We start from the raw sequence: 26,037 nt of genomic DNA, 5'->3' as shown, positions 1-26,037 counted from the left end.
CCCAGTCAAAACAACAGTCAAAAGGGTCTCAGACAAAGAAAAGTGTGTTGTGTCCCCGTCCCCCCCCCCAAAAAAAAAACCAAACCCAAAACACCAAACCCCAAACTAAATACAAAGAACAGGCTATTCTGCTCCAACACAAGGTTTCTGGACTGTGAGGAACTCTGACTGTTGTGGTCTTCCCCAAACAGCAGCAGCCATGAAACATAACGACACAGTAGCAACAAGAGAGAAACAGCACCAAAGGTGAAGAGACAAGTCTTAGGAACTTTCTGCCCTGATTGGAAGGTTAGAAAAATATCCCTTATCAAGAGCAACAGTGCACATCAATAGAAATAAACAAGTCAGCCACAAACTATGGCAGAGATTAAAAAAAAAAAACACACAACAGTGGCAGTATGTCTGGGCATATAGAAAGTTTGCCTCTCTTCTGAAAGGTGGAAGGAAGAGGGAGATGTGTGGCTCTAGGGCTGAGTGGATCACTCTAACAATCCTGCCTCACTGACACCAGCTGAGAGGATTTTGTTGAAGAGGCTCCTTGCTTCCCACTGTTCTGATAGTACATGAAATGGCTTTAGCAAACTTGCTAAAGGCCCTCTGCACCCCTCAGGATTTCAGCTGTCAAGCAGCACAAAAGACACACATCCTGATTATGCATTATCCACTTTAAAAATTGTACAGAAATGGGAAGGGATTTACAGTTCTTAAACAACAGTCCCAGAAGCAGAACTTAGTCAAGCAGTTTTGTACCCAGCCTAGCTCTGGCAAAGCAAGCAGATGTATTTATATTTCAGTCTCTAGATGAGGCAAAGTTCTTTTCCACTGGCAAAGGCTAAAGTTCAGAAAAAGCTGTAACAGGGCACTGGGTGTTTCACTTAGTAGTTTGCAACGCATTTGCTGCTGCAAGTAATTAAATTTAATGTAGATGTTGACATCCCATGTACTGGGAAACTCCAAAAATCTTGTAGTTCTGACCCTGCATGTGTTTTGTGATGTGTGCTGGTATTAATGATAGATCCCATTTGGCCTGCACAACAGTGAAAAGCATGATTATTGAGCTTCAAGGGCACACACAAAGTGTGCTGCTTTCTACATTCCAAGAACTGGTTACCACTATAAAGGAATGGTTTTGTACAATAGCAGCATGACTGAGAAGACATTGAAAGCCACATCCAGGTCTGTCTAGTCTATCACTTGCACTTTACTGTTCTGTTTTTACAATTCAATATTCTTAATCAGTAAAATTAAAAAACTATTATTTTGAATTACTGCACATAGTAACGATACAAATGAATTTATGAGGCTCCAAATCTGCCAGCATATGCGTAAAGAGTAGTACTTTGCTCTACAATGCAGTTAGGCCAAAAGGGTTATTTTCACAAAATAAAGAGCTACTCAAAAAAGCAGTAGTACTAGCCAGGGCAATTTAGGGCAAGTATCTTACATGGTCCCAAGAAGCTTTTGCTGAGGCTGAAGTCATAACACAAAACTGTTTATCAGTCTACTGAGTCATTCTGCCTTATGAGCTTTATGACAATAGGTTGCACTCATGGATTTCTCCAGTTTATAAGAGGAAGGCAGTCCACCACCACCACAGCCCTTGAATAAAAGCAAACATGCATAACACCAGTGCTTACACAAATGTCTGTTGCCATGTGCCTTCTCCTTAGCTGATGATCACTTTGCAGGTAACATCTGTTGCTATTGTTCCTATTCCTGTTTTCTAGTCTTCAATCACACAATTTTTGTGTCTGTCGTGCTTCCAGCTCTTCCTTATTGAAGAAAGAGACTGTAGTGTTCTATTGTTATGCCTTGACAATGCAGATTATGGGATTCCATTGCCTTGCACTCAAGTCAATAGGAACAGAGCTGACCCGGCACAGTGCAACACTGGAAACCCTTACCTGTGACACATACTGCCCCATAGGATGACAGTATCATCAATAAATCCATACAATCCTTCTGAGCAGAGATTAACATGAATCTAAGTTCTGATTCTCACAAAGACTGTGAAAGAACACTGAAACAGATCTTGTTAGGGCATTCACCCAATCCTCCTAACAGCTTGTAATATTTCAATTTACACTGATTTTTTACTGCGTAAGTTCTCAAAAGTGTTAAGCCACATTTCTGTCTAAAGGGCAAATAAGTAAATCAATCCAAACAAACAAAAAAGCCAACCACACAAATGCAAATAAACAGTCAAACATCACCACTTGTTTCTTGCAAGAGGAAAAATACCTGTAAACTATGGGGAAAGGAAAAGAACATTTTATCACAATGGCAACCTTATCATTTCAAAAGAGTTGGACACCACAAACCATTTAGTGCCCCTATGCTATGCAAAACGGAGAAAGGTTGCATTGGTGATCAATATTCGCTGGGTTTTTTTAGCTGTTTGTAAGACCCTGTCCCCCTCCAAACATCATCACCCCACCCCCTAAAAAAACCTGAGTCCTTTACCTCTAGTCAGATTAGGATACAATGAAAACACATTCGTTACATATGAAAATAATGCCAAGCACACAAAGAGAGGTAGGATACAAAGAGCAGCATCTTCCAATGATGTCTCTGCAAGGAACTTCTCTGCTAACTCACTGAGACTGTCACAGTCACCTTCTTACATTATTGCCTTGAGAGAGGCATACAAGCACTAAAGTGGTTGTTGTGCTTTCTAATGATAATGAGGTTGCCAGGGATGGGCCTACCTAAAATGTTCAGCATCTCCACTTTAACTTCACTTCCATGAGAAGTATACCAAGCACCCAAAACATCTCCAGGATATACAGCTGAACGCTTCAGATACACTTGCTGCTACCAACACAGAACTAAAAGAGATGAGTCACAAAAATTTAAATATATTCACATCTTTTAATGAATGGATCAATCTATAAGAACAAAAGAAATGTTCTAAGGGAGGCCCCTCAGGGAACAATTTCTGCAGAAAAAAAGAAACATCAGCAGAAGTTCCACTGGGCTGTTGTCTCAGAACAGTTCTATTCAGATGTGCACTCTGCTATTACAATTCAGTACCCTTTCCCATTTTCTCCATTTTTACAGGGCTTAACAATTGGCAAGATAAGTTCTGCCAGCTCCTCAAATCTCCGCAAGTCATCCTGCTTTATTTCCTATTCCAACCACAATGTTATCCACAGACAAGAACAGACCCTTTCTGCAACCATTTCAATTATACTAGACTGCTGCATAACTACCAACCTACAAAACAAGTTCATAACAATGTGAGACAACCTATTGTCTGCCTTTCACTCCAGTCCTAATTCAATTTTGCATCCCCAGTGAATTAACTTGATCACAGCCCACACTGAAGGTTATTTATACATACCAACACATGCAAGATTCAACTATGCCACACTATGTTAGCCCCACTTAATACTGGCTCCAGCTAGACAGCATAGTGCCTGTCACACAGACCTGCATTTCCTTTTATTGGGACCAGTCTTTTATCTAGTCCTGTGTATCACCTGCAACTTGCAGGCCTAGGCCACAGAGACACTGATTTATTCCCTTCTAAAAACCAAAAATGAATGTCATAAGAGAAGCCACCATTAACTTGATCTCAGCCAATCTCCTAATTTAAAAAAATTTCCTTAAAACAGGTTATTCCTTCCTCAAGCAATGCTGAAAATGTTAACATGATTATTGTAACACCTGTACTCGTCTGGCTAGCTCCCCAGTAGGTGGCTTCTATTATTGTCAAAGTGACTTAACCATTAACCCTGTTTAAAGATGATCAAACAAATTGGGACAAATTCTGCCTTGTTTTCAGGCTGCAATACAGATCTAGGTAACAGAGTCAACCTCATGACATGCTTTTGTTAATGGAGTCATCATTTTATGTATTTTTAGGAGGAGTTCCTAAAGGCTGTAAAATTGCCTGCTACAGAGATCTGCACTCCAATTTTTACTTCACTAATCATGACTTTGAGCTCTGGGAATAAGCAAAAAAGGAAGTAAATGAACCATCCCTCTCAAATTCAAATATTGTCCTTCTGTATCTCTCAACAAACCATTGCTACCAAAAAGTTGCTACTCACAGGAAAGACTAGGACAGCCACTGAAAATTATTTTCCACTTTTTAGTCAGTAATGGAACTTTTTTTTTTTTTAAGCAATGAAAAAGCAGCAGAATATGTCACAATATGTACTCTACTTGTTGGATTAGTTTAAGCTAGCATTAGCAAAAATAAAAGCTCAGTTAGTAAGCCTTCATTGCACTGTTCCAGACATCCTTTGACAAAAGGTAGTCTGAGAGCAGCTGGTCAAAATCTTTTTATAAGATTCTGATCCCAGAAGTGACTTGCTGAACCACAAAAACATTATTCACGTCTCTCTTTTTCTTCAATAAAGTATTTCTATGCTGATTACTTTTTTCTTTAAATTCCATTCTGACATTTTTCTGAACTTCTTATCTTTCACTCTTTCTCCTTTCACACTTTTTTCTGTTGAGAAAGGAAAGAAGGGAAGATGGGAGACCAAAAATGCTACAAAATGATTACTGATAATATTTACCTCCCATCCATAGTTCACTAGTAACCCAAGCAAAACAGCAACAACAAAAAACTCTAAGAACCTCTCAAATTTCTGGAAAAAAGTGGGTTTTTTTTCACCTCTTCTAATATGCCCTCCATCCATCCCAGTTCCTTGAACACCTGCAGGTCTGAACCTTTTATTTATTGTCACCTACATTCTCCTCCCTTGTCAATGCAACTCATCCAGGAATTAAGATTTTTTTTCCCCAAAGACCAGCTCTTTTCTTCATTGGCAGGAAGTGACACCCAAAACGTGCCTCATAAGCTACCACTTAAAAGGCCTTAACATGTGCTGTGATACCACACACCACCTCTTCTATAAGTCTGCATTTTCTCTGTTAAGTGTTGCTTCCTCTGCTGCTTTCCAAATATCTTCTGCATACTCCTCCAGCACAAAAGGATTAACGGCTTTCAAAGAAAGCATGGAAAAGAAAACGGTTCTCAGATTCTCCTTCCTGCAGATGCAGCTTAATATCTGAAGGTACTTTTGGTGCCCTCTGTAGCAAGGACAAGAAGAATAATTATGTTTACTATCATTACAGGTTCACATTTTAAGATAATCACATGGTTTCACTGAAGTGCTCTACTAACAAGATAAAGCGGTGTTTTTCAGGAGCATGGATGGAATTAGACGATCCCTTTCCCACTGGCTATTACTAGAAGCCCTGCCTTTGAAAATTTTCTACAATTTATATCTCTGCTAAGAAGTAAAGCCAGCATTGACATATTCCAAAGTCAACTGGTGACAGGACAAGTTAATGTAGTATGAACTAGTGAGCATCTAAAGCAGGTCATGCCCTACAACACCGTGTTTACTCTTGGTTTTGATGCAAGTTCTGTTTTTTCTTAATGATCAAATTAATCTACTTTTTGGGCAAGCTGCCTACTGTAAGTTTTTTTGTAATAAAAATATTAAGTGGCACCTTAGACAAATTCTTGCTCTGAGGCACCTCTTACCATTAGAGTCCTCCACTTCTTCAGCAGGAGTGTGGTTCTTGGAGGAGTGGTGGGCGTGTGAGGCTGCAAGGTTGACAATGCGGGGTCTTGGTAGTGTCAGTGCTTTCCCATGCACTTTCAAGGAGTGCTCTTTCAGCTGGCTGATTGTCATGGTGGAAAATGAGCAGGAGGAACATTTGTAGGCATGTTCACCTGGGTGAGCGAAATACAGGCAAGTCATCAGCTCACAAAAGAAACAAAATGGGGCCCCCATACTTCTCTTACTGAACTCGGCAGTAAAATTCCCATGGACTCTTCAGCAAAAGACTGATCCCAAAGAGAACAAGCTCTGTGCATCTCCTTGTTGGAGCAATCTGGAATCTGCGGGCACAGGCACCTGCTTTGGACCAAAGTATTGCTTTCTGACAACTGCAGATCCTTGTAAAGTGACGGATGCCAAAAAACAGAGACCAGACTCTTAGCATGCCTGTGTTGCATGATATGAGAAGAAAACAGACTCTGGGATGAAAATGGAATCACTTAACTATAGTACTTCCAAATTTCTTTGGGAGCACTGCAACTAGAGAGGGTGAAGTCATCTGTTTCTGCATGCAGCACATCCAGCATCATTATTAATGAAGCAAGAAGGACACTACAAAATGCTAACAAAGGTCCCTCCAAAAAAAAAAAAGGGGGGGGGGGGCAGGATTTACATTTGGGAAAGGTCTCATTTTCCTTATGAAAAACCTGCCATTAGGCAGAGGTAATCTTCACAGAACTGGTAACCAGGTCAAGGTTGGTTTACTACAAGAAGTGAACATGGTAATACCAAGAACAGTGCATATCTGTAAGGCTATGTGAAAGTGTGTTATGAAAAAGCACTAAAAGAAGTGAAAGAACAGAAGTAATGAACAGTAGTGAATTTAATTTTGAATACATTCTGAGCCATAGAGACAGCAAACAAGGGGAAACAAATCCTGAGACAAGATTTGTTTTGCATTAAGCATGGAGGCAATTGGAACACAAAGTGAAACTGTCCCAACACAAACAACGTGATATTATACAGGTGCCAAGTTATTGTTTTGGAAGTGCCACTTCCATGTACAGGAGTAACACCGGCCACATATGAGTTGTACATGAAGTGCCAAAACTAATATAGGAGTGAAATATTCATGAATAGTAACAGAAGAACAAGAGTTCTGGTAATGAACGAAGCAGAACATGTTTTCCATCTCTCAATAAATTTAGCAGACAAGGTTCTCAAACAGTATTGTTTCTAACACTGGAAATAAGTGAACCAAAAGAGAATGTGAAAACACACATATTGCAGCAAGTCAGAGTAAGCACACCTGAAAAGATTAGCAACCATCCTACATAAAAATAACTCCCGCCCCCTCTCTTCCTGAAAAACTATGCTAATCATGGAGACACAATATAAACTCTTAAACAGCCTCTTTTGGTACATCTGAAATAGAACAGATCACTTAGAGTCTGAAATGGTGAAACAAAAAATTGTCCCACGTTTTTTCAAATGACATTCCTCACCTGCATATCATACCAATTATATATTACCTTTTTACAAATAGAAGAAAACATTTTTGTGTACCACGTACAACAAGTTGCTCAATGGAACAGGATAATATAAGGACAAAAGAAACTCCAAGATATAAGATACCAGTGAGATGCAGATACAGGCTTTCATGGTTTGTCAGTATAAGAGATTCCTGGATGACAGTAGGCACCAACCGTTAACTTAAAAGCACCACAAGACATTAAAGCAAATATAGGATGAATACACATTAAGCAGTCTAGACACAACTAATAAATATACCCACTATTCAGCCATAACAGTTCAGGTGGACATCAGCATGAAAGGATGTGTTTGCAGAGGAAACGCTACAGTTTGGCTTAACAGATGCCTTCTGCACTTTTTTGACTACTAGCTTTGCATTTCATAAAATGATTATATTAATACACATACAAATAAATAAATCTAAAAATTTACGTAGTGGGTCCCAACACCCTATATGTACTCAAACCATTATGTTCCAGATTACACAGAAACTGAGCAGGGCCAGTACTGTCTTACAATCATCCATTTTGTGCATGCAGCATCTCCAGTGTCATTACTAATGGAGCAAGGACACTAGAAGATGCCAACAAAGGCCCCTCAAAAAATATAAGCAAAAAAAAAAAGAACAGGTGAAAAAGTTCAGATGAAAACAACAGACAGCCCATTTAGTGATGCTGTAAACTGTTCTGATCCATGCCAAAGGAGATGGCAGATGAAAAACAAATGCCAGAAACACTGACTGGTACCAGCTGTTAGGCAAGAACGCATTTTATAGTCCACTGAATTTTGATGCATCCCCAGAAAATGAGGGAGGGAGGCAGACTGTAAAAGACTTCAGGATTCAGGATTTTATTGAATTTTAAAGATCTCCAGGAGACTTCAGAAAAATTCAAGGGGATTGAAGTTTCCACTGCTAAATAAACTGATAATGAGATGATTGACAGGAGACAAAAGATGGTAATAAAACAGCAGTTCAAAGAACCACCGTGTTATTGAAAAACTGGGGAGTCTGAGGAAACGTCTTCATAACACATTTATTCGGTAGTATATATTTCTGAAAGATAGACTCAAAACACAGCAAAGCAAAGCTCTGACTGAAAAACATACAAGCAATTTTTCTGTGGTGTGAATATTCATTTGGTAGAAATGGACTGAGGGAGAAACAGATCATAAGCCTTTGGAAACCCTATTACACAAGTCACTGTGCAAGCACTATCTAGGCAACCATGAAATTGTGTTCTTGTATGATGCAAAACATGGTCCTTCAAGGAGTGTTCACTAATCAAGTTCAAGAGCATGAATTCATAATAAATAAATCAAGGACTTACATGAAGAAGAGTGTGAAGTAAATATTAGTTGCATGCTAACTTTGGCTCTAAAAATCTGGCAGGTTCAAGCAAGGTAACACAAAGTAGCCCAACTGTACAATAGCAGAAAGAAAACATTATTTTATGGTTGCTGAAGATAAAGAACCATGTCACCTCCATTCAGGATGTGGGATTCTGTAAACTGGAACTGCTGCATACAGTTGGATTTCCTAGAAGGGACAGAATGCCATGGTCCCATACAACAGTAGGTTGGCAAAAATTAAACTAATCCACAATACCCATGCAAGTACAGAAAAGGGTCCTGGCACAAGCTCTGTGAAATCCAAAATCAATACAGGAAACAAAGTACAAGCGACCATCAATCCCTCCTACATTTTTGTAGATGAAAGCTGCGTTTGGATCAATGTTGACAATTACATTTTTTTTAATCAGCAGACAGCTATAAAATCCTCCTGCCTTTCTTTCCCATTTTCCCATCTGCCTCCTCCACTCCAACCTGAGTATATGACATAGCATAAACAAATAATAAAGAAAGGAACATACTTCTAGCCCTTTTGTCATCTGTTTCAGGAGTTTCTACTTGCAAGTTTTTAACAACTGGGCTAGTTTGCAGTTTTTTAGATTGGTCAATATTATATAATTTGCTCCAGAGTGCATGTTTGGACTGTGGTTTGAGGGTTGATTTTTTGCCCTTTTAATCAAAAAGATGCAATTGTGGAGCCAGTGGGTTTTGACTCCAACCTTCTGATAACCTTTCAATGCATGATGTGTGATGGTGCCAAGAGTCTAGGGCCAAGAAATAAAGATGAGAAATTCTGAATCTCACACTTTTTAATAATCAAAGGTGCAACAATTTGAGCTGACCTATCTTGTATGGCACATCACCTTCCCAATTCCTGTTCATGAGAAGCATGTCTCTTTGCTTGCTTGTATGGATTCTGTACTGCAATACAGAGATTTGCAAGACAAATTTCCACGTACGATAATGGAATTGTGCCATTCTCAGCCTGCTGCAGAAAGACCCGACTCCCAAAGTTTGCAGTGTTTTGTTTTAATATGAAAGCCAGTGTAAAAGTCTACCAAAACCAAGATGCAATCCACAATCCTTTTCCCAGAACCACCTAAAGCACAAACATAAGACACCAATGGTATAAGCAGACTGATTAAATTCTCTTGGAAACAAGCAGAAATAATAAGAAAAAAAAATCATTAATATAGAAGAAAATGAAGACATTCTTGAAGTACTCATCACTGTTTTAAATTCTTGTCCTTCCAAAAACATTACTCAAACTCCCACTGATTCCAACAGGTGTGCAGGCTGGCCAATCCTGCCTTGCCTTTGAAAATCTTACCCAAATTTGGTGACAAAACACGTGGTTCAAACCAGCATCTCTGATCAGCAGCAAGAATACACCGGCCATTTCAGCTGCTGCACTGCAAAACTGAGAGAGAGAACTTACCAGCATGAGCCTTGAGTATATGGGTTTTCAGACGGCTATTATAAGAGGACTTGAATGGGCACAGTTTGCAACGGAATGGCTTATGGTGTCCATGATGGGTCTGCATATGACGATCCAGACTTTAAAAGAAAAAGACAGAAAAGGGAAACAAAAAATGGTAAATAATTCCAACTATTCCTTCAGATGCAAAGCAAAACACTTAACAGCAATAATAAATTAAATAACAGGTAGACCAACTATCAGGCTCAACTATCCTTTCTCATACTCTCTTGAAATTCAATAGGTCTGCTTAAAGAAAAAAAGTACAATCTAATCTGAGGAAAAGGAGCAGAGCTGACACCAATTCTGTTAGCAGAAAACAAGCCACTTAAATAAACTTATAGGGCAAGATTAGTATAAATTAAATTATACCTGATCCAGATTTAAAGGACCAGTTGAAGAAACAAGAAACAGACAAGAACAGTAAAATTATCATTACAGAATTTTTCTCCTGGCAAACATTTTTGTCAAAATATGCCCTCTTTTGTCCTGTTGATGCAGGGGGACAAAAAAAGTATTTTTGACCAGCTTTACTGAGAAAGCCTTCTTTTGGTTACAGCAGCAGAAGCACATTAGACATCCTGCTCTGGGGAGGGTGCCAGCAGGCTGCAGTTGATGAGTTCCAGGATTAAAAGGCAGCAGAGTTTCAGAAGTAACTGTGTAGGAGACTCTGCATGAAGCTCAACAAGAGAAAGGGTGGCAAAGACCAGCCTCCGTTTTCTTCAGGGAAACTGGAAGATACTGACAGCCTGAATACTGGGGGGTGATCAGAACCTGCTCTTTCCACAGTTTCCTGTAACAGCTTAGTAAAGTTTGGAAGGGAATAAAGGATGTCTTCCACATTTTCTAACAAAAGATCAAATTCATTCTATCTGTGGGACTCCTGCAGAGCTCTGCAGTTCCTACAGTGTGGCTGACAGCCATGAATTCACAGACTCCAGGTGGCAGGCAGGTAGTTTCAGCTCGGGTTGTAAACATTTCCAGTACAGCCTCTTCTTTGGGCACATTCATGCTTTGTGATCTACTCTTAGTTTGAGTCATCTTATGCGTGGTGATAGAACAACAGCACTGCAGATACAGCACACTAGAAGAGTGACAATTTGCCAAAACTACCCCCCACCTGTCACCTTAATTCTAGATGTATTTCAGGCATATTTCCTTTTATTTTTCCTAAATTTTCCTGTTCTTTTTTTACTGAATATCAACACATAGATCAAGTGGCAGTTGTTACAGCCCTCTCACACTACACAAGATTGTCACGGGATCTTTAGTCCCACATTGACAAGAGCTTGAGCCAGAAAATCTGTGTTTACAAAAGCTAACACTGAAGTCTGTGTATTCAAAGATCTGATGACAGCAAAAAAATAAAAAGTGAACTTATGTCTTCTCTCAGGGCCACTTCATACAAATACAATTTAACAGAAATCCGGGATGGAGTTTGTGGCAAGATAAAATGTACAGCTTTTCCAGAGAAATGGGAAAAAAGTCTCCTAAATAAGACATTGAACACTTGCAGTGAATAGTCCATAGAAAAAAAATTGTTTTAAAGAGATGACAGGGAATGAGCTTACTTAACAATTAAAGCAGACTGCCAAAGATGTATGTAATACATATCAAGCTATTCTAAATATGTACCTTAAAGTGTTCTACACAGTAATAATTAAAACTATAGTCACAATTACATACTTTGGGAGCAAAATTCTTCCAAAGGCAGTTTTTTAAGTGTTAGTCAGATTTGGGAGAACAGTGGGCTGTTTAAACATTTGATTTGGTTTCTTTCACAGACTTTATCTCCCAACAGAGTAATTGCATCAGAAACAAAAACAAAAGATGAAGCAGACAACTTCAACAACAGCGACAATGCCTACTATCAAGTTAGATGATACCTATAGAGTTCTTCCCTGCCATCCACCACTTTCAACTTACCTGTCCTTCTACTAGTAGGACATGACTTTATTTGCTTCCTAGGTAGGAAACAGAGTGACTAGAGACCAAACACAACACAAATCTGATTTTGGAAGCAAACCAGTTTACTAGGCAAATAGCAGGTTCTGTAAGCTATGTGAGGTAGGGGTGTCCCTCACTGTCAACCTTGGCAAAGCAGGGTGGGATCTACCCAGTAGTACCCATCCTTCCCCTGGTCCCTTTCTTATTGTTGGCTGCTCAATCCCACAGACCTTTTCAACAAGACAGACCAAACTATGGCATCAATTTGCAACGCTGTGACACTAGCTGAAATCTTGCTTATTAACATAAGGAGTTAAAAAATGCTTTTTATCCTACTTTCTCTCCCACATGCATTTGATTGCAAAACAGTGATTGCAAAACAATTCAACAAATTTAAGAGCACTACTGACAGTGCTATGAATGCCTACATCAAATAGGTACCTGGATCTCTCTTCTTTTGTTAAAACAGTAAATAAGCAGCTCTTTCACCAGAAATCGGAGAAGATACATACCCATGAGTCAGTCCAAGATGCCAGGGGAAAGTACCCCACAAGCCCCATTTTTGGGGGGCATGCCTTATATATATGATTATGATTAAGATACTTTTAAAAACTACCCAGCTTAAAGAAAGTCAACCTTAGGGAAAAAAATCATAAGAAATGTGACTATTGATGATGACTACGTATTTTTCACATGCTACTTCAGACAAGAAAACAGGGTGAGGGAGTCACTAGTATACCAGACTGGTGTGAACTTGAAATATTTGTAGACTGAAATAGCATACCATAATTAAGAAAAGAAAAAAAAATGAATTTTAAGGTAAGTTTATGACAGTTAGAGTTGTAGTAATTATAAACAAGGTAGTTATATGCAGCAGAAGTTCCTTATATATGAAAAACTAACATGGCAAATACTTTTCTCTCCTCTTCTTGGCTTGTTAAGTCTTAGGCATTTGACAAGGTTGCATAAGTGGTGGGCTTCACTGTTTGCCTACTCAAAGAAGTCTTATTCTTTTGCTTGCATGCTTTTTCCCTACACACACAAAAAAAGGGCTTAAATAAACTCAAGAAAATATAAAGATGCAACTTTTTATAAATAGCTACTCGTAATGGCCAAGATTTTGCAGCATGGAAAATACCTAAATGCTGAGAAAAGTGTTGCTCAAGATCAAGTTGAGTGCACTCTTCTTCAATGTCAACCTACAAAACAGTAGTGCTAGTTTGTGCTTCTTTTGAAAACAAAAATAAAAGCCACAACTTACTTGTGCCTGAAAGCAGAGACAAAGGAGCAATACTGGCAGCTGTACTTGTCTTCCCGGGTAAACATGGCCAGAGCCAAATGACTCCTCTCGTGAGATCGCAGACCCTGCATAGACATCAAAACCCGGTCACACTGGCTGCAGTGGTAGCCCCCAGGCCTGGTATCATCTTCCAAGGATGCTCCAGATTCAGCTTCTGTAAATTCCACAATGCCAGGGTCTTTGGCTCCCTCACAACCCTCCATCAAAGTTGTGTTTGAAGGATCTTCAGCTTCCTGCTAAAAAACACATACCCCCCCAAAGCCATCAATTCTCTCTCCCTTCTCCCCCTCAGTCTTTCCCATGTGTTCATTAAAATGCCTAGGTTTCTCACTGCATTATTTTTCTAAATATATCCCTACATAAACTCCAAATCAATGGCTTTCTGAAAAAAGGGCCTACTCATGGGAGGGAAAAACATAATTATGTCTATTATATACATACTTGCATATGTAAAAAAAGAATCTCACTCCCTTGATCAAAATTGTGTCAGATAATGCAAAAATACAAGAAACCAAATCAACTATCTTTCAATAGTCTTCAATGTATCTTCTAAACTTGATCAGATAAACAGTAAGGTATAGAGCAAGTACATATTAGTTTATTTTGTTCTAGCTTACAGTGTAACTACACTACAGACTAATACAGTAGTCTAGTCTGCAGTAGACTTTGTCTATCAGTGTCGAATTCACAAGAAAGAAGCTGGTACTCTAAGACCCTAGAATCCTCTTTAAAAATAAAAAGCAAACAGAAAAAGTCTTTTTTTTTTAATTCCCTTGCCTTGCCTTAGCCTTTGCCTTGCCTTTCCTTTCCTTTCCCTTTTCTAACCAAAGCATGCATTTTTGCTGCAACTTTAATAATTTGTAAGACTATTTCCATCACGTTCTTTAGGCTATGTATTTCAGCTTTTGCTCCCTGCTGCAAAATTTCTATTTACTCGAAAGAAAGCACTGACCCTACATATACTTCACTTGAGAAGCAAGGAGAAGAGGAAATGGTCTATTAGGAGGGAAGCATCTGAATCTGTCAGTAGTGCCAGGTAAGGTAAAGGAAGGTCAGTGGTAGGGCAGTGAAAGCTCTCTAAGGTAGCATGAGTTAGGCTATGAAGGATTTGGCTTCCTCACAACAAGCAGACAATGTCCAAAAGAAGCACCCTTAAGTCAGCCAGCAGGAGTCTTTGCCAAGAGCTCACTGCAGCATGGAAGAACACACAGCTAGTTCCCCCAGCCTTGCTGCACTTTCACTACCCTTGCCGATATCCTGGAGATGGGGCTGTGGAGCATGGCCTATCCTTGGAGATGTCCTAGAAGGCATCCCTTTTCACAGGGAGAAAATCACCTGAATGGGACCAACAGCCGGCCGTTGAATGTTTTGTTTGGAGCCAGCGTGCAAATTTCATGTGGAAAGGTGAACCACAAGCAACTCTGCACATTTGCATGTGCACACTTCCTCTTCTTGGAGAAAAAAAAAAAAAAATTAAAGAAAAAAAGAAAACAAGCAGCTCCTTTAGGGTTTAACTAAGCAGAAAAGTAGCCCAGAATAGCTGAGAGAAAACCTCCTGCTCATAAACCAAGTCTTTCGGTCATCAACGACATCAACTCCTCTGTGGCTGAGAAGAAATGAGAATTAAATAGTCTTCGTGCCCCTGGATTAAGAGTGGAAAGAAGTTAAAACATCTTAAAATAAAACAAATGTACTTCAGAAACATAGTGTTAGACTAAAACATCATGCTGAACTGGAATACCCAGTTCAAAAATCATGCAATTTCACAAGACCCCTCCATAGATTTTCAACCAGTCCTTTATTTGAAACAATGCAAGAAGTTGCAGTCAACTTCAGTCACCTTTTTAAGATTCTTACCTTTACTGTAGCTGACACAGAAGAGACATTCCCATACTGGACATGCTTGCGAAGGTGATTACAGATGGCTCGAAGTGTTGGATGGACTTCCACGCAAAATTTGCATTTGTAGCCAACCACCTTTCTCTCCTTAAGTTTAGAAACATCTTCCAAGTGTCCAAAAGCCTGTTTTAGTACACAAACATAAATCACTGAAGTATGCTTTGTTAACTCATTTCTAGGAACACAGACCAGATTTTACACCTGAAGGGAAATTACGCTTGATGTACACATGTCGTGTTTTAGAGAACTGCAAGGTTGATTTTCGCTGATGTCTATTAATGCCTCCAGAATAAGTGGACAAGATATCTGTGCAGCAGAAACCTTCAGTTTCTGTGTAACACTGGTCCTCTAGAAGACCATTCAGTTTGGCCTGAAACTGTGCTCTTCCATAACACGACTTTCCTAACAGCCATGTGGAGCTTTTCCACAGCAAGTGTATTTCAAACTGAAGCAGAAGAAAGAGGCTAAGTGGGCAAGAAAAGGAGCACAACTTGGTCTTCTGGTTACGAGGTACTTGCCCAAAGCTTCAGTCACCATCATGTTAACATTGAGTGTTTAATCAGAGAAAGTACTGAGAGACAGAAGGTTGAGAAGGAAACTGATGTGTTATTCAGAGGTACACGGAAGAGGGGGATGGGACATTTTGTAAAGAATCTGCAAAAAAGTATATGGCAGCCTTGCCACAAAAGAACAAGTAACTGTCAGATACAGATGGCCTTCCAGAAGGGTGGGAGGAAGGAAAGAAGATACTGAAGGAAGCAGTAGGAAGGAGCAGGGCTTCCTACAGAACCTAGGGAGACATGGAGGATGGATGAGGAAATTAAAGTGGAATGTGTAACTGACTTATGGAGCTCACTGGCATGCTGACTCATTCACTAGCCTGTGGTCATTTGGCTGTCATAGAGAACATGCAAGTGGGCATTAGTGGGCTCCCTGGCAGGGAGTGGGGAGAAGGGAACAGAAAGCAGGGAAAGAGACCAGACACACAAATCCTTACCCTCTCTTGTTTGAAATCTGCAAAAGCACCATCTGCATATTTCTGCTTGCTCAAAAGCTGCTTTCTCCTCTCCTGACGTTTGGCACGCTTCTGGAACTCCTCGTTGTGACCATTCAAGTGTGCGGTCAGCTCTGCCGTGCTATGTAATTTCGTATCACAGTGCTTGCACTGGTAGACAGGGTTCTGAGAGCGGGTGCCACTTCCCAGTATGACAAAGTCCCTCTTCAAATCCTTGCTGTGGTGGTCAGTGTAATGCATGCACAGCAGCTCTGCTGTGCTGAAGGACAGCTTGAAACATTTTATGCACCTGAAGGGAAGCCACTCAATTTCCTGAGCCTCAGTCTCCACCTCAGGCTTTTCAAAGTCATTCTTCTCCTCAGCTGCAGTTGGCTTTTCATGCTCATCGGCATACACTGCAGTGAAGTAACCTCCCAACTTGCTTGCGTGCTGCTTCTTGGGGAAAACACCAGGGTGACGCTTCATATAGTGGGACACAATACCCTTTTTGCTGAAGGACTGGAAGGAACATAGTGAGCATTTCTTCTTCTCTACAGCCCTCCTCAGCTCCTCACTTAACTGAGGAGTGTCATCCTTGGGAGGAGATGGAATGATCACTTTATTGGGTTTGTCGCTTACCGTCCTGGAGGCTGCTAAGCAGTGAGTGTAGTAAGCATCAATGTCATGTCTTTTCTGATAGTGTGCTGCAAGCCCTTTGCGGATAGGGTTGGTGTATGAACACAAAGCGCATTTGAAGAGGTTGTTCTTGCCCTCTGGCTGTGCTCGGACATTGTTATGTTTGATGCGGTAGTGCCTAGCTATCCCCTTCCGGGTGGAACAAAAGTATTTGCAGAGCTGACACCGGAAAACAGTGTGAGACACTAAATGAGAACTGGAGAAATGAGGTGCTGGCACAGAGACTTCTCCAACATCCTCAGCAGCAATTTCTGGGGAGGCCTTGATTTCAGTCACCATGTCTGGCTCCACTGATGCAGACACCTTTGGTGGTGACTGGGCAAAAACATCAAATTCAGGCTGATTGTGGTATTTCTCATAGTGAATTTTCAGCTTCTCAAGTGTTCCATGTGTGTAAGGGCAGAGTTTGCACCGATAAGCACCATAACCTTGCTTGAAAATCCTACTTGTCTCTTCCACGTCATTCTGAGCAATATCATTTGACTGCTCCACATCATGCACAAAGTCTTCAGCAGTGACCTTTACTGATGGGTGCCGTTTCTGGTAGTGTGTGAGAACACCATGAATACGTGTATTAATGTATGGGCAATGCCTGCATTTATATACAGCCCCTGGGTTAATGTCTATATCCTGAGCAAAGTCTGCAGCTTTCACCTTCATGCCAGGATGCTTTTTGCCATAATGTGTCAGGAGACCATGCAAGTTGTTGTACTCGGACTGGCAAACTGTACACTGATATGGAGTAGAGGAGATAGCAGGGTTTGCAGAAGCCAGCTGGACAGTTTTTTCCTGGGAAAGACTGGGATCTTCTGCACACTCTGCATCCTGATCCATCTGTGATGTTGTTATCTGGTCCTCAGAATCCATCCTGGCCCCAGCTTCATCGGGCTGTGGGATGGATTTCTCAGCAGCATCTTTCTCCTTAATGATATCTAACAAAACAGATTCATCTCCATTCATGGCCCAAGGGTGAAATGCTTGGTAGTGATTAGTAATATCCCAAATGGAAGATGCTTCAAAAATGCAGTCTCTGCATTTATAGGTCTTTATCTCTGTTGGCATCACTAGGGCAGGAGGGGAAGGATCGGGACCTGCCCAGAGTTTTGTTGCCATATACGTGTAGTCAACATAATGCTCGGGATGTCTCCTTTGGTAATGCACAAGCAAACCACTTGGCTCTGTGTGTGAATAAATGCACCATTCACAGTGATAACCAGCTTCTATCAAGCCATCCAGAAATGCCCATCTCAGAATGGATGTGACCGTGGCCTTCAGATTCGGATGGTCTTTCTTAATATGCTTCCTCAATGCATAGAAGTAAGGTGATGTGTAGCTACACTGCCTGCATTTGAGGGCTCTCAGCTTTGACTTGTCCCGTTCAGTGCTGGAGGTGTGAGCAGGCACGCTGCCAGTTGATTTCTTCTGGCTGCGATCACAAAGGCTTCTAATGGTGGCTGTATGCTGCCTAATCACATCTGCATTAGCTTTGAAGTCACGATGCTTCTTTTGATAATGAATGAGCACACCTTTCACAGTCCGATTTCCATAATCACAGTGTTGGCAGAAGAACATTTCATTCTCGGGAGGATTCACAGATGTCTCAGATCCACCCCGGCTCAACTGCTGCATTGACACTGGTGGCCTCTGAATACCAGGTGGCAACTCACCCGCCCTCATCATTGCTGCGGTGGGGGGTGCCTGTCTGATATATTTGGCAGTGACCTTTATCTCTGGGTGCCTTTTCTGGTAGTGGACAAGCACTCCCACAACTGAGCGGTTGCTGTATGAACAGTGTTTGCAATAGTAGAGTTCAGTAGCAAGGTCTGGGGGTGGTGGGGGTGGAGGTGGAGGTTGAGAAGCCAAGTTGGACAATTTTGGGGAGACGGGTGTCCCCAACTCAAAAGACATCTGAGCCAGGGCAGAGCCTCTGTCAACCGAGACTACACGCATAGTCTTCTGAATTCTGAAATACGATGCTTTTTCTTCAGGGTGTTTTTTCTGGTAATGCACAAGAACCGAATGCATGTTAGGGCTTGCAAATGAACACACATCACAGTCATAAACAACCACAGTATTGACTGAAGGTTCCTTCTGATTTTCACATTCAGAACTAAAACTCTTGGCGGCACTTTTGTTAAAACCAGCTGGCACACCAGCCCCGCGAGCCACGGGGGTGGAGGTTGCCATAGTTTTTGGAGCAGAATTCAAGATCTCTCTCAGTGTCTGAGACTCTGTGTTCAGCCCTTCTTGCTGCTCAACAACGTAGCTTGAAAATATCATTGCATTGTTAATTTTCACTGTGGGATGCATTCTTTGGTAATGTGGCATCAGGCTTCTAACATTTGGGCTTGTATAAGAGCAGAAGCGGCAGCGGTAGATCAAATCAGAATGATCAAAGTTCAGTACATTCATAGCTTCAGGATGATGCTCTCCGTAATGCTGCTGCAGGTCTTCAAAATTTGTGTAGTCAATGTAACACTCGAGACACCGGTATACTGCACTGTGATCATTGGGATCCAGGATATACCTAAAGCTGAATTTAATATAAGGATGCATTCGCTGGTAGTGGGTGCTAACACTCCTGGCAGATTTGTTGCTGAAATCACAGTGTTTACAATAGTAAAGCCTGCCAGAGTCATTAAACTCTGAATTCTCATTGTTCTGATCAGTACCATACATGTTTGACTGGCTCCCCAGAACAGAGGCATTAGGGCTCTGATGGTCCTTCAGGCTGACAGAAGAGTAATAATCTTCCTCATCTTCAGATAAAGTGAGCTCAATCTCTGCTCCATTGGTGGAACTGTAGTCATGCTGCATGCTTCTGAAGTTTGTCTCCTTCTGGGAATCATTAGCCTCTCTGCCCCACATTTGCTGGGGTGCATAAGAACTGGAAACCTCTATCATTGGTTCTGTTTGCTCTTCTTCTCTGTCTAACTCCACTTCTATCTCCACCTCATTGTCCTCCTCCTCTTCCTCATCATCCTCTACATTAATCACAGCATCTTCTTGCTGTTTGTTTTGGTTGATTTTGCTCTGCAGGTTGCTCGCTATTTCATCAATTCTAGTTCTCTTTTTCACTGGAGAGAGATCTAGAGGGAAGTCATTTGACACCTTCCGAGGGGCTTTTGCAACAAAGTTATTTTTAGAGGAGAGCCCAAGGATGGAGGTCTGGCTCTTCTTCACTGTGCTGGAAGAGGAGTGAGCATCTGCTTCACTCTCTTGTGGTACGTTCGATGGCGGTCCATCATATTTTGGCAAGTTGTCACAGAATGAATGCTTGTGCTGCTGATGAACTCTGAGGCCTTTCAAAGTTGTGGTGGAATAATTGCACATTGTGCACTTGTATGGATGCTGTGAATGGGGCTGGGGTGACTGTTGCTGCTGTTGCTGCTGTGGCTGCACAGGTTCCATCATCCCAGTTGACTTCCTGCCATTTATATTTCCACTTTCGTAAGACACTGTGCTGTCATTCAAAGAAGAGGCAATGCTTTCAGTCTGAGAGTTTATAGTGTCCCAGTCTGATGCTGTTCCTGTGTGACATTGCTTGTGGGCACCAAGCTTTAATGAACTCTTGCAGGTGAAAGGGCATTCATCACACTTATACACAGCTGTCTTCCCAGACAGGTGAATGTTCTCAATGTGACGGGAAATGCTTCGGCGGTGCATTGTCAGGAAAGGGCAAAAAGGACACTGGAACCTGTTCATATACCTTCTAAAGGGAATTCCCTTTGTTTCCAATAGTTTGTTGCCATCAGATCCCATCAGCTGCTCTGCAGACATTCCTGAGGTCTGGTGATCCATGGAGTTCAAGCCATTCTCGCTGTCCATTTCATTTAGCTCTTCATCTGAGCTGGAGTCATTTAGCATACTGCTTGTTTCCAGGTCAGCAGAAGAATTCGTCATATCAGCAATTCCATAGCGGGATCTGTCAGACAAATTAACCATGCCCGAGTTGTGAGGTGACTTAGGCTTCATTTGAGGGTAAGACACAGAAGAAAACTTGGAAGATGTGGAAGAGTTGGGCCTGATAAGGGAATTGCCTACAGAGCTCCTGAAGTTTGAGACATTAGCATTCGACATCTCACGTCCTGTTGTATTCATGGATATATAATTGGAGTTTGGAGAGGGATTCTGGGCAGTTTTACTCTGTACATCAGGTGCACTGGTTCCGTCTTGTTGCTGCCTCAAGCTTGACAGTATTTTTACCATGCTGCGGTGCTTCTTCATCATGTGGTCACACCAGCGCTCCCTTCGAGGTGTCTGGTAGCTGCACCATTCACAGCAAAAGTTGCCCCTAGACTTTGTCAGGGGCTTGACCATGGATTCCAAAATGCTCCGCTCTACCACTTCTGCAGGAAGTTCCTTGCAGGGTTCCTGCACTGGCACAGAAGCAGACGTTGATTCAGACATAGCAGCAGCAGCAGTAGGAGGAGTTGAACTCTCTTTCAGGTTGTTTTTGTGATACATTTTCTGGTGCTTAATAATCCTTGCACGCCTGGGTGACTTGTAGGTGCAGAACTGGCAACTGAAAACTTTGCCAAACCCTTCATGCATCATGATGTTGTAATTTAGGGAACCAGAAGTTGGTGGCCCCACTGAGCTCCCCCCAGCCTGCGCTCCATGAACCTTTCGTGTGTGCTCTATGAGGAGGTTTTTGGAACGGAAGTAACGCACACAGAACTTGCACTGGAAAAACTTGTTGGTTGGTTTAGGATTTGGAGCCATGTGCTGACCATAGAAAGTCTGGCTCTGGCTATAGTAACTTCCAGTCCCCATCTGACTTGTTGCATTTTGCCCTAAAATGAGAATTAAGGTGTATATGTAAATAAATAAAATGAAATAAAGAGGCTTTTTTTCTCCACCCACCCTGTATGCGTAAGAATGCAACCACATCCTGAATAGGTAATAATCACACCAGGATTCCCTCATTTCTTTATGGTGAGACCTACATATCTGGCAATGGTCAGAAAAATGACCATTATGCACAATTTTTCCATATATATGGCCATGGCGTATAGTTTGGGATAGGTAATTGCCAAAATAATCTTCTTGAGGAAAAAAGAAAGCTAGTACACTAATAAACTTGAAACTTTTAAGGTGGTTCATGGTAGCAAAGAACAACCATGAAAATCTGAAAAGCCAAAAGCAATATGAAGAACTACATGAAAAGCAGCTGGGAAATAAAACTATCCTTCATGCTTGCATGTACACAAAAAGCCGTGGTCAGAACCAATGTGGCTGAAGCTAGACATCTGCTTTGCTGACACAACAATAAAGATAATGTGAGTTTTTTAAATCACATTAAAAGTAGAAACTAAACCACACTGAAATAAGCCACATGTAAAATAGGGCGTTAAGAGCTGAGATTAATCCAGTTGAGATTTACCTGCTATTTCATCTGCAATTGTAAATTCATCCTTTACAGATGAAAATTCAACCTCGGTCTGGTTACTAGCATTCATGGAACCAGACCTTGGCTGGCTAGGACTTTCCTCAGAGACATCAGTGGGCTGCAGAAAAGCAGTGTGAACATCCTGAATGTGAGCTTTTAGGTCTTCATAAGATGGAGCTCGAAAATCACACCCATCACACTGCAGCACCTCCATGGTTCAGGGATGATCTTTTACATTAGGAAACTCTGCAAGAAAAACAGGTGAAGGAGAGAAAAAAGAGATGTTTTACAGTGATGCCATTGTAACAGATCCTGAAAACAGGTAATACCAAGCTTATGATGACTCAGTCATTTCCAGAGATTCCACAAATACTGCAGTGTAAAAGTCAGTCTTTGCTTACGACATTAAGAGACATCAATTCAGATTCACATAAAGTCCTATCTAGGTAGCTCACAAGTTGCTGACTCAACTCTACAAAGTCAACTTTCTGACAAGTGACTATTGAGTCAATGCACTTTGTCCTTGTGGCTTTACCATTACACATGATAGGGCTGTTGCTCAGAAGTTTGCTTGTTCAAAGACTGCAACCCATATGATAGAGAAACAGTACATTACTCCCAGTCTTGCACTGAAAGTCACAATCAGAAGTGGCTTCAAACCTTCCTGGAAGTTGCCAAGTCCTGTCTAATTCACTACCGTAGATCAAAAGCCTTCACAGGAAGAAACTTGCCTTTCTTCTCAACATCCTATCAGTCCTGACATTGATGGAAACCTAGACATAACTACAATGTGAAATGCAGCTATATGAACCCCAGGCAGAATGCTTTGCTCTGCCCTACTTCCACCAAGCTTTGTAAGGGCATCTCTGTTCTTTGATAAAATGTTTACAGTTTCATTTTAGTCTATTCTGGGGACATGACCTTTGTGCGTTAGCAGGCTGGGGGCTGGAGAGGGCTGGAGAAGAAAAGGACAGCAGCAGGAATAGGAATACTGAAAATGGAAACAGGAGTTACAAAGACTCATGACTTCCTCGATTTATGCAAAAGCCCTGCATACCTTGAAGTACAAAGCAATATAAAAAAGGGTAACATGAAGCATGGTGGTTCAGCTTGTGGCCAATTAATCCTGCAATGCACTTGTATGTTTACACACCATCACGAAGGAGAAGAGATACAATGCACAAGCAGGACAAAGACTTAGACCCTCCTACCCTATGCAGTACCTGGGCAGAAAAGCAACCTTCCAATGTTAACACAGGAATTACTTCTTTAAGCATCCATGTGTTGCACTGGAAAAGGATGATAAACTGAGCATTTCACAAGGGCATCCCAAAGCACTGAAAATTCCATGTGTTTATTGTATGTAGGGTATGAAGCTACTTCCACAGTGAGGAGAAGGCTCCAAAAATTAGGGCACAAAAACAAGTGAGGGTAATGCATCAGGATTTTATATGAAATAATGCTTCTTCTGATAGCCTGCTAAAATAAACTTCTAGCAAGTCAAATTCTGGACAACCTAAGCACAAAGGCTCTCCACATATTTACCTACGTTACTGTGCAGGCTGCACTGTGTCCTTTCTCTCCCCCCCACTCTCCTCCACCACCAATAAAGAAAATGAACGCTGTACCAGCTTCTTTTCAGCTAACAAAGTTACAATAATCGAGATACTCAAGCTTTTATGTGCAAGCACCAGACCAAATTGTGTGGAAGAGGTTGCTATCTGCTCTGGATCAAATTACAGCAGTGAGTGAAGCCCCACCCCACGTCTCCTTTAGCACAGTCCATTAGACCTGAAAACAAATTTTTCCATGGAGCAGACGACTCCTGCATTTAGAGCACTTCACAGAAAAGCAGATCATCCAGTTTTCACTACCCATCCCCCAAGCTTAGTCCTTTCATCTCAGCCAAACAAGCCACAGCTCTGCTGAATGTGTTTATCACACTTTCAAGAGATATGAGCCCCTGCGTCACTGAAGCTTTAAGACTCACTAAGCTGCCCTAGTCCTCTGAGCTTTGGGAGCAGCCATTTTAGCTCAGACAACTCCTGCACTCAGAGGCTCAGAGCTTCTCGCCTGTGCACAACATGGCCTCACTTATCTCAGCTTCATCTCAAGCACACCAGGCTTTTTCTCCCCCCCCCCCCCCCCCTTTTTCCTCTTCCTCCTTGGGTGATGCTTGAAAAATCAGCATCCCCAGAACACATCTCCCCTTCTCCTGCATGACCTGTCCCCCAAATCGTGTTGCTGCAGTCACCCTGCACTGCCCAAGGCAGAACCTTCTTTCCCTGAGCAGATCGCCTGCAACCATCTCCTAGGGTTGGTTCCCCTGTCCCATGGATGACAAATGTGATGGTTCATTCCAGAAACACAGCATTACAGCGCCAAGACACTGGTCCAAGCTGTCTTACGGGCAGAGGCAACACACAGCTGAGCCTCGGGGGGGGCTGGTGCTCCGGGGGGGGTGGGGGGTGGGGGGGTAAGCGAGGGGCCTCCAGCCTGCCCTGTCACTGGGGAGCCCTCCTGCTTGGCGCAGAAGACACACCACCCCACTCCCCTGCCAGATTCCAAAGTCTAATGACCTTTGTTAATCACCAGCCAGCCTGTCTGCATCAGCAAACCCTGCCAACAGACACACCCTTCACACAAAGGCTGTAGCTATGCCTTTTAAGAGAGGTTCTCTGAAAGCTCCATTGTGTAGAAGAGAGGAAAAACAACACACACACACACAAATCTCGCTCTTCCCCACTCATGCCCCCCCTTGGAAAACTTCAGACCCTTTAGAAACACCACCACAAAACACTTTAAGCTCCTTTCTCTTCTAGAAACTTCCTCCAGCTTACAAAATAGAAAACCAAAAGGGAGAGTAAACCTGAGGTTCTGAAAAAAAGATAATCTTGGCAGCTTCAAGAGGTAAAACCCACCACCGTCCCCATCTCCAGCAGTCATGATACACTTGAAGAAGGTATCCTCATGGCTGCTGGCTGCTGTCTAGACAATCTTAAACCAACAGCACCCTTCTGCTGCAAATCAGAAGAAAGAGTTGAGAGATTAATTGCTGCTGATTACAAAAACTGCTCGAGACTTTCTAATGGGTTCCAGCTTGAATCTCAGCATGGTCTGTATCACAAAGTCAGCACCAAGTCAGAGAAGTTAATCTTACTGCAGCTATGAGGAACAAACATCAGGTACAGCTGAATGGACTTAAATTCGATGTTTTCACCATGCGTCACACTGGAAGCAGGATGAAGCATTTTGTAAGGAATTCTGCTCTAGCATTTCCACATTCTTCTTCAAAAATCAGGCATTGCACAAAGGTGAAGAAAACCACAAACTTGCTAGTTTGAGCTTACATATCAAAAAACCCTGAAATACAATGTGTGTCTTTCTCTCATCTTTTTTGTCTGCTTGGGATATGAAACTGAGAGAGACCCATCTACCCACCAGCAAAGAGCATTTTCAAATGCAGATGTTAATACGCTGGCAAGAAACACACCCCAAGCAAAGGAGACAAAGCAAGATTTGCATGTTTTCATCATGACCAGCTAAGACAATGCATTCCATAATCCTTTAAAATTTCAAACAGCACAATAAGAAAATTTAAGAGGGGAATGGAGGTGGAGTGAGAGAGGAGTTACCAAATCTGCTAACTCAAGAGCAGAAAAGGAAGTCTGCGAAAAAAACCCCAACCAACTAAACACAACCACCATGAAAAGAATCCATAAATCCCACAAGCCCTCTAACATATTCACAACCAATCGCTTCAGACCACATTGCCTACAAATAATGTGACTTCTAAAATACCCTTACTAATGCAATGCTAACCTCACCACACAGATTATTAGAATGCCATTCTCTGACTAATTTGCATTTACAACCTCTTAAAATATATGGCTTTAATGCTTAATATGGAGGTTTTCTCATTTT

General features: G+C 41.6%; 1 protein-coding gene across 6 annotated transcripts in view; it reads right to left on the bottom strand.

Moving 5' to 3' along the window:
* The window catches only part of ZNF462 (zinc finger protein 462), a 93,247-nt gene that overhangs the window by 30,937 nt on the left and 36,273 nt on the right, over positions 1 to 26,037 (bottom strand). For 3 of the 6 annotated variants that reach the window (XM_049794583.1, XM_049794585.1, XM_049794584.1), the window contains exons 2-7: positions 22,108 to 22,359; positions 16,029 to 21,517; positions 14,990 to 15,154; positions 13,094 to 13,368; positions 9,847 to 9,965; positions 5,507 to 5,698 (exon numbers count right to left, since the gene is read on the bottom strand). In XM_049794583.1, the coding sequence (XP_049650540.1) occupies positions 5,507 to 5,698; positions 9,847 to 9,965; positions 13,094 to 13,368; positions 14,990 to 15,154; positions 16,029 to 21,517; positions 22,108 to 22,327 (6,460 nt within the window). In that variant the 5' untranslated portion in view covers positions 22,328 to 22,359. The remainder of the gene's footprint in view (positions 1 to 5,506; positions 5,699 to 9,846; positions 9,966 to 13,093; positions 13,369 to 14,989; positions 15,155 to 16,028; positions 21,518 to 22,107; positions 22,360 to 26,037) is intronic. The other 3 variants (XM_049794588.1, XM_049794587.1, XM_049794586.1) reach the window with 2 other exon arrangements.

Source organism: Accipiter gentilis, chromosome Z (assembly GCF_929443795.1).
Source record: "Accipiter gentilis chromosome Z, bAccGen1.1, whole genome shotgun sequence".
NCBI lineage: Eukaryota > Metazoa > Chordata > Aves > Accipitriformes > Accipitridae > Astur > Astur gentilis.
Note: the sequence above shows the minus strand (reverse complement) of the source record. Positions and strands in the feature narration are given on the sequence as shown.